This window comes from Suricata suricatta, chromosome 7 (assembly GCF_006229205.1).
Source record: "Suricata suricatta isolate VVHF042 chromosome 7, meerkat_22Aug2017_6uvM2_HiC, whole genome shotgun sequence".
Lineage (NCBI taxonomy): Eukaryota > Metazoa > Chordata > Mammalia > Carnivora > Herpestidae > Suricata > Suricata suricatta.
The window spans coordinates 34,268,312-34,277,489 of NC_043706.1; the positions used below are offsets into that span (position 1 = coordinate 34,268,312).

Genomic DNA, 9,178 nt, shown 5'->3' on the forward strand with positions numbered 1-9,178 from the left:
TAAATCTTTTGATAAAGCTCTATGTCATGTGACTGGGGTGAGGTCCTGTGCTGGTCATCAGAGATCCCAAACTGGGCTCAGAGAGTGGTGGCGGAGGGTCATTTCATTTCACATTTAAACTCTTGACCATCGGACAAACCGGATCCCCACAGCCCTTGCCCACTACCATCTCATCCCAGCGGCTCCACAAGACTGCCAACTGTCTCCCTGTTTCTGTCCTTTCCCCTGCAAGCTGCTCTGCACACAGTGGCCAGAGCTGTCTTTCTGAAACATAAATGGGCTGCATCACTATCCTTCTCAAAACCCTCAAATGACTTCTCATCATACTCAGAGCAGTGTCTGAACTCCTACATGGCTGCCAAAGCCCTACAGGACTTGCCCCTATGCAAGTCCTCTGTAACCATATCAGCCACTGTCTTCGTGGTTCACACCACTCAAACTATACTGGCTTTCTTTTTGTCCTTTGGGTGCAGTGAGCTTGTACACCCTACCTAGAACCACCCCCTCCCAGACATGCATGGCAACCCTTAGGACTCGATTCAAGTCACCAAAAAGGACTCCCTCAGTCCCCTAATGAAAGCAGTGCCCTCCTCCCTGGTCACTCTCTATCTCATTAAAGCTGTTTTATCTTTTTCACAGCACTTGTCAATCAATACCTGAAATGGTCCAATTTCTTTGCTGATTACTCTAAGCCTCTCCAGAGTAAGGACTCTGCCTGTCTTATTCTCCACCATGTGCCTGGACCAGCGTGTGGCATATAGTAGGTGCTCAATCAATACATGGTTGTTCACTGGTTGCTCACTCTTTGGAAACTGATCAGCCTTGTACCCCCAACCAGGTTCCCAAGGGGACCCTGCCCTCCCTTCCTCAACTCACCTCTCACCCCTCTCTAACACAGCCTGGTCACAGCTGTGACACTGCGAGTTTGCGGACAGATGGGACATTCCCACCGCCAGGCTTTGCTCATGGCAAACCTCGTTCCCAGAATGCTCTTTATTCTTCTCATTATCCTTCAAGTCCCAGTCTGGTGCCACCTCCCCCCAGAAGCCTTCCCAGCCCTCCTGGATCTCTGCCTGCTGTGGAGCACTGAGAATTCACGTCTAAACTGCTTGGGTGGATCCTGGCCTGGTTGTAGTCTGGAACTTGGGGCCTCCAAGAAGATCTGCTCCAATGTTCCCATCAAGATGCAGAACACAAGGCTAAGTCCTTCCATGTCTGTGTCTGGTCTCCCCAGCTCCCTAAATGATCCCTGAGGGCAGGAACCTCACAGCTACTGCTTTGCACCCTGGAGGATGCCACAGTCCCTTACTCAAGTTACTTCCTTCCCTTCTCTTGGCCTCCCCACTGCTATCTATAGAATGGGTTACCTGAGATAAAGCCCCAAAACTGCCTGGTACATTGCCTGACACCCAGAGCCCATCAGTGATCCTATGAACAAGAGCTACTTTTGACCAAGTACCTCTGCGGCTCCTCCAACTTATCCTATGTCCTCTCTAATCCTTAGATGATCTAGCCGGTAAGTACTATTGTCCATTTCACAGGTAAGAAAACTGAGGCCCAAAGAGAATAGGCGTCTAGTACAAGGCCACACAGCTCTACATACCAAGGTCCTGACACAAACCCAAGAACTGACCATGACACCAGCTTCCTCTGTGGTTGCACAGGGAGAGAACCCTGGTTTCCTAGCCGTGTCACCTGGGGTAAGTTCTGTCACCTCTTAGAAGTCTGGAGGTCATCTGTACCTGCCTGCAAAGTCATTACAAGGATCAAGGACAAGTAGAGGATGTGATGCTGGACACACGCCAGGCACTCCCTAAAGGACGCCTGCTGTTACATAGCAGATTTCCCATACATCTTGGCTGATTTCTTTGAGTACTTTAAACCATCAGAGTTCTTGGGGCGCCATCTTGGCTGCTGGGATTGGGGTGCTTGAGGAGCTCCAGGAGAGCCAAAAGTGGCCCAGAGTCACATAAAGGCATGGACGTGGCTGGAGGACTTCATCTGGAGGAACAGCATGAGGGTGGGAAGTACCCCAGACTCGGGGAGGTGGGGCGGAGGGGGGCTGAATGTCTGGATGCAAGAGGAGGGACAGAGCTAGGGAAGAAGGCGGGTACCACGCTGTGAGGTAGGGCTGGACAAGCTTGGCGCCAAACAACTTGGCTTCTGTTCAGCTGTCAATAATATATTATTTAAAAAATAATTTTTTTTGAGAGAGAGAGAGAGAGAGCTCCACACATCCAAGCAGGGGAGAGGCAGAGGGAGAAGGAGAAAGACTTATTAAACAGGCTCCAAGCCCAGCGCAGAGCCCGACGCGGGGCTGGATCTCACGACCACGAGACTATCACCTGAGCTGAAATCAAGAATTGGACACTTAACCGACTAAGCCACCCAGGCCCCCCTAAAATTATTATTTTTTAAGTCATTTATTTATTTTGAGAGAGAGACCGAGCAGGGGAGAGGCAGAGAGGGGTGGACAGAGGATCCCAAGCAGGCTCTGTGTGGACAGCAGAGAGCCCAGTGTGGGGCTCGAACTCACCATCCACGAGATCATGACCTGACTCTAAGTCAGACACTTAACTGACTGAGCCACCCAGGCGCCCATGAAATTATTTTTTTTAAGTGAGTTTCGTCCATTTTAGGAGTGCATGTTACATTTGAAAAGCCCTGAGTAGGAGGCCTCCCCTCAGACACATGCTCCCCCAGGGCCTAGAGGACCCGGTTAACAAAGCGAAGTCGGCAATGGTTTTTCACAGGCAGCAGGAAGGTGTAGAGACACATGAACGGGAGGGAGAGCAGCACAAGCATTTAGAAGCCCAGTTACCAGCCGACCTCATGCCTCGGGGTAGGCCTGGGCTTCTGATGCCTCCAAGACTCTCCTGCCAGCAAGGCCGCCTGATCGTCACCAGTGTGGGAGCGACATCTCTCCGTCTGCCTCCAGTGACCCTTTTAGGCAAGAAGCAGGTCGTGGAACCTCACGGAGCTTATATGGACAGGCTGGTGACTAGGGGGCCACATGCTAATATTAGATCAGAGTCTAACGTAACCATGAGACTCTATGAAATTGCCAATTTTTTTTTTCAAATTTTCCAATTGCAAATCCATATAATTCAACTTAGCATGCTGGTGCCTGGGGCAGCCATCAGCCTGAGGCTCACTCTCATGGGTGCGTCGGCTCCGGTGCCGAGGTCGTGTGGAGGCAGAGCTGTGACTGCTCCCACCTCGCACTGTGCGACGCTGCTGGCATCCGCCCATGAGGCCCGACAGCTGTGGACAGGTGTCCCAGGTTAGGTGGCTGCATGGCAGATTTGAAACCTAATCCTGCTCCAATTAACAGCGTGGCCTTGGACGAGCCATGTCACCTTTCCCGGCCTCAGTTTCCTATCAGTGGCCTGGGCCCATGGTATCTCCTCACAGGTGGTCTCAGCATTAGGGGTGAGCCTGCGGGGCCCACAGCAGGGGCTCCCTCGGGGACAGTTCCTCTCTGACAGCCATTTCTAGGGTGGTCCGAGCGGGACAGGCTCTAACACCAGTCTAAGAAGTTGATGATATTTTGGGGTGCATGGGGGGCTCAGTCGGTTAAGCATCTGACTCTTGATTTCAGCTCAGGTCATTATCTCCCAGTTCATGAGTTTGAATCCCGCATTGGGCTCTGCACTGATGGCACCCAGCCTACTTGGTATTCTCTCTTTCTCTCTCCCTGCTCCTCCCTGGCTTGCTCTCACTCTCAAAATAAATAAATAAACTTTAAGAAAAACACTAATATGTTTAAAAAAAAAAAGAAGTTGATATTTGTTTCAGAGGCTTGGGAAACAGGTCCTAACTGTGATTTTCAGAGCCATTGGAACCAGGGAAAAACTCCTTTCTGTTTGGAAGGAGCTAAAAGAAGAGAGGAAAAAATGCTGGCTCCCAGGGGTGATCATGGGGATGACCTTCAAGGCCAGAGCCAGAGGGGATGATCGGGGTCTGGGAGGGGGCAGGAGCCACCACTCAGAGAATCAGGGTTTTGTGGGCAGACAGAGAGGAGATACCAGAGGACAAACACTAAGGAAGCAAAGGCACCTGCAGGGCAGGGAGTGGGGGGGAGGGGGTGCCACGCTGGAGTGCTGTTTGGACTCAACACAATGATGAAGGCATCCCTTGGTCTAGCCTTTCCTGGAAGAGCACCTCTGGGTGAAGGACCCTCCCCACAAAAGGTTGAGATGTTTCCCTACAAGCCCTTCTCTTCCAGGAAGCCCTCACTCCTTGGAGCCAATTGGGTCCTAGAGTTCTAAGCTGAGGAGGGGACTTAGTCCATAGGGTCTCCAAATACGGCCGCTTTCACCGTGCAGAGCACCTGGGCTCTCTCTCAAGCTGGGCGGTGGCACATTGCAATTGATTATTTCCTGGCATCTTCACAAGTGTTATTTTAGCCGGTCCTCCTAAAACAGACACCTAGCCCCATTTTACAGATGAAAAAGCTGAGACTAAGAAGATAAAGATCTCGCCCAGGTCACACCGTCAGTAAATCTCAGAGCTGAGATGGGAATGCAGGGTTCCAGACGTCAAGTTCAGGGCCTCATCTGACTAGACATTGGATTGTTATTCATGAAGCGCTTAGAAAACAGATCAGGAAACGTGGGATGGATTATAACCAGATTTTGCGGCTCCTTGGTGGCTGAACAGCATACCTCAAAGATCAACTAGAGAAAGGAGGTCAATCTGGGCAAAGGTCTCCAGGTGAGCACCGTAACACTCTACCCTGTTCAACCCCGTATTGTTCCTGTGGACAGTGATGGCAGCTGACCCAGGACTGGTAGGCAGAATCAAGATGCTGACCGCACAATCATAATTCGACATGATCTTCACAGCCATATGACAGACCAAACCTATCAAGTGACAGATCCACTGAATCAATGAAGATCAATGTAAACTCTCACACAGAGGTTCAAAAATTCAATCGCAAAGTCTGAGCTGGGGGTATCCTGTCTGGAGAGCAGTTCGCGTGAAAAAGACACAGAAGCCCCACACTCAGATGAAGTAAGTCAAAGACACCTGCCAGAAAGGCTGGCAAAATCCTAGATAGCACAACAGATGTCGGACCCTCAGACACAGACACGGTATCAGAGAGGCAGGAACATGATTGTCTAGTTCACGCCCCAGGGAGGACGGGGCAAGCCCTGAGGCTCTGGACTAGATACGCACGGGGGTACAGTCGGATGCCCTCTCTGTGAAGAGCACTGATGAATGGACACACATTCCAGGGAGTGTGACCAGATTGGAAAAGGGACAAGAGACAGTGATATAAAGGAAATACTAATGGAAGTAGTCACATTCTAAACTGCCTAAAGGGGACTAACAAGGCCCCATAAACTGTCCTCAAATATTGAGAGCAAGAGCACGTGGAAGAGAAAATCAACTTACTCCGCGCATCAAAGGAGGGTCGAATTTGGGATAATGGTATTTTGCCCTTTATATATAACTAGTATAGTTCTTACAACATCATGTTCTAGAAGTTACTTTCACATTTAACCTCTCTGTGCTTCAGTTTCCTCCTCTGTGGAATGGGGTCAGTAATAATAATAATAGTAATAATGCCTTCTGCATGGGGTTGTCGTTAGGATTAAGTTAGTTGCTATATGTAAATACTTAGAACCGTGCCCTGAGCAGCACTGTTAGTAGATGTGTTTGCTGTTAGCATTCTTACTGCTGTTACTGTCATTACTGTCACCTCCCTGAATCGAAAGTGAGCTCCTCTGGTTGTACACAGTGTCTGGTCCCCCTGTGTGTCCCCAGCAATCTACCCTGGCACACAGTAGGAATCCACACATGCTCGGTGACATTTAGAGATGAAGTGTCATTCCCAGCCAGTGTTAAATGTTCCAGGAACTGAGGTTGCTTAAAAATAGCGCTCTGGCAGGATGTGTGGGCGTGGCCACCGGAGCCAATGCCCCACAGGCAGTGTGGGATCAGTGGGACACCCTAAGATTCCATAATACCCGTCTCCTCCTTTCCAGGGGGCCCTTGGCCAGGACAGCTGCCTGGCCAGTGAGGGGCAGGGATCACCTGCTCACACACTTTTTAAATGGGGAACTAAGAGGCGCTCCCTATTACGTCCCTCCTCCCGGTGAGAATGTTTCCGGGACCCTTCCTACCTGGTCATCCTGCCTTCCCTTGGGACATGCAGAAGGCCCCGGCGAGCCCTGATGCAAATAGTGCTCGATTTTCTGGGCTAAAATTACATCTTGAGTCAATTTTCATAAAATGCATTGACAGATTTAGGTTCTGGACGATGGAGCTTTCTCAGAAGGCATTAAAATGACCCAAACGGTTAGAATCAGCCAAAACCCGACAGCCAGGGGCTGAGAGAACAGCTTTCATCCTGCTGCAGCCTTGTGGGCACCCGGGGTCTGGACTCTGCCTGGAAAGACTGCTGTGCCTGCACTTGACTCACAGGGTGATCACCTCTTGGCCAAGGTTCCACTAACAGATGTTTTGCAATGAACTAACAGGTGGGAATCGGTTCCTATTTATGAGCAAGAGGAGTCTGCCATCCCAGGGGCAGCTCCAGAGACAGATCCGGATTTTTCTTTAAAGTTTCATTCCTGATACTCTCTTCTGTGGGTCACAGAGAGAATCAGGCAATGAAATAGGGCCTCGATATGTTTGAGTGTGTCTCCCCTTCTCCAGAAATAGCTTGAAGCCTGTGTCCTAGGGGTACCCGGGTGGCTGAGTTCTGCCACCATCACCCCAGAAGGCTGAGTATGGTGTTAATTGTCCACGGGGCAGCCTCCTTGATGTCTAGGGACCCTCCTGCTCTGACATTCTGACCCCATGACCCCAGCTATCCTCAGCCTGACCGCCATGAGCTCCCTTCGTTGCCTCTTCCTGTATTTTGTCAGCCTCATTCACCTGCTCGAGGCCATGCTGGACTGTCTCCATTGGCCCCTCTGGATCCACTCTCTTGTCCACCTTGCTCTGTGCCTGAGAGGCAGACCCATGTGGACTGTGTCGACAGCCCTGTACCCTAGGTCTTCCAGTGGGGGGATACCAGTGGGAGGCACTGGCAGGAGAGCAGAGGGTAGAAAGAGAGTGAGGTTCCCTGGGCCCCTGCTCCTCCTGGGAAGGCCCCCTGGGGTTCCAGGACCCGCTGCCTCCCCTTACCTCCTCAGGCCTGTAGCAGGGATGGCTTTCTACTGTGGCCGGCCTCATGATCCATCACCCCTCATTGGTTTCCCTAAACCCTGAGGACTCCTTTAGAAATAGCCCCTTATTATATCCCCCAGCTACGCTGGACCTGAACCGACCTGCTCATTCCGGCCTCCCACTGTGCCTTGGCTTCTAACCACCATCTTTGCTGGGGGGCCCTGGTGCCGGGTCTCCAGCTTCAGGGAAACCTACTCCTCCAAGTGGATGCTCCTGCTGCCCTGGGGGCTATGCCCTGCCTCTCTCTATAGAATGAGGAGGTGGAGCAGCTGATCTCTCAGGTTCCTTCTGACTATGTTCTCCTCTGCTCCACATCACACACGTCTTGCCTGATGGCCTGTGTTCAGTCACGTTTGATTTTTAAAAGTCCGATGAGCTATCAGAGTGCTTTAGCTAGGGACGCCTGGGTGGCTCATTCGGTTGAGCATCCGATTTCGGCTCAGGTCATGATCTCATGGTTCATGAGTTTGAGCCCCACATCGGGCTCTGTGTTATCAGCATGGAGCCCGCTTGGGATCTTCTGTCTGTCTCTCTCTCTCTCTCTCTCTCTCTGCCCCTTCCCTGTTTGCGCTGTCTCTCTCAAAAATAAATAAATCTTTAAAAATAAAAAGTGCTTTAGCTAAGCATGGCATCCTGACTGTGACTCTCTCTCCTCTGAACCCCCACTTTATTCCCACTGATACTTTTTTCTCGCAACGTTTCCTCTGTTAGGACCATTCACACATGTGACTCTCCCCTTTCAGGCTGCAAACCCTGTAGTTCCAGCTTTTGGGGAGGCTCTGTTTTTTTGACTCTCTCCCCCTTTCCCCACTGCACCAGATAGGTTGCCTGGGACTCACACATGCTTACTGTGGCAAATATTAACCGATGAGGGAGTGACTGCGGGGCCCCGAGCACTGGATGCTGCCGGACAATGGTATGTACTGAGCAACAACTACACACCAGGCAGCTCCATCTTGTTTCACCCACTCTCACCACAGGCCCACAAGGTAGGTGTTATCCCCATATTACAGATGTAGAAACTAAGGCACAGAGAGGGTAAGCAACTTGCTCCAGCTCCCGCTTCCAGAAAGGGCTGGAGCCAGGAACAAAGCACAGGGGTACCTGACACCGAGGCCTCCCACCTTTCCTCCGCTCCACCCTGAGGGTGCGGGGTAGATGATACAAGGCTGGCAGTCAGGGACCCTGACCCAAATGGAGAGCAGCGCCCTTTGGAAGAGGCCCATCCAGACTCTCCTGAATGAATCACTACGACAGTAACACACGGCTGCTCTCTATGAAGCTCGGCCAAGAGGCCTCAAAAGTAATTAGTGCACTTAAGTGGGCTAACTGCTCCCCCAGCAATCTGGTTTACACTGTAATTGGCTTAGGGTCTCTGAGAGGGCGAAAAAGGTAAAGGGTAGCCCAGCCCCTGTGAAGATATTTCCCATATGTTCTATGGATAAAATTCACCCCCTTTGGCCACTTGCTCCTGCCACACACGGGGGTCAGGGTGGGGGCGCAGCGGACGTGATGCTCTGGCTGACCCCCAACAAGGAAGGAGGTTTATTAAACAAGTCTGAGTTACTGAGGCTTTTACTGGCTATTCTCGTTTTAGCCCTGTCATCTGGGAGGGACTCCCCAGGCTCTTGGCAGAGCTTGGAAGTCAGGCTAAAGAGCTGGGACTTGATTCAATGCAGAGAGGAGTCGCTGAAGGTTTCCAGGCAAGGGAATCACCTAACTTGGTCAGAAACCAAGGAAGGGCTGGCGCCCATGAGACATGGCGCTGGCTGCTATATTCATGTGTTAGGCCACCACATGAGATCTTTCTTTCTTATTGGGACTGGGTTCCCTTTGTCAACCCCTCACACTGCGGCTCTTTGAGGGCAAGGCTGTGTCTCCCCGCTCAGACTGGGGCTCCCTGAGGGCAGGGCTGTGTCTCCCCCCTCAGACTGGGGCTCCCCAAGGCAGGGCTGTGTCTCCTCCCTCAGACTGGGGCTCCCTGAGGGCAGGGCTG

General features: G+C 51.5%; 1 protein-coding gene across 1 annotated transcript in view; it reads right to left on the reverse strand.

Annotated features, from left to right (window-relative positions):
* CPNE5 (copine 5) overlaps positions 1–9,178 on the reverse strand; it is an 89,982-nt gene that overhangs the window by 66,918 nt on the left and 13,886 nt on the right. The window contains exons 3-4 of the mRNA XM_029943164.1: positions 4,029–4,059; positions 3,156–3,264 (exon numbers count right to left, since the gene is read on the reverse strand). Coding sequence (XP_029799024.1) covers positions 3,156–3,264; positions 4,029–4,059 — 140 coding nt within the window. The remainder of the gene's footprint in view (positions 1–3,155; positions 3,265–4,028; positions 4,060–9,178) is intronic.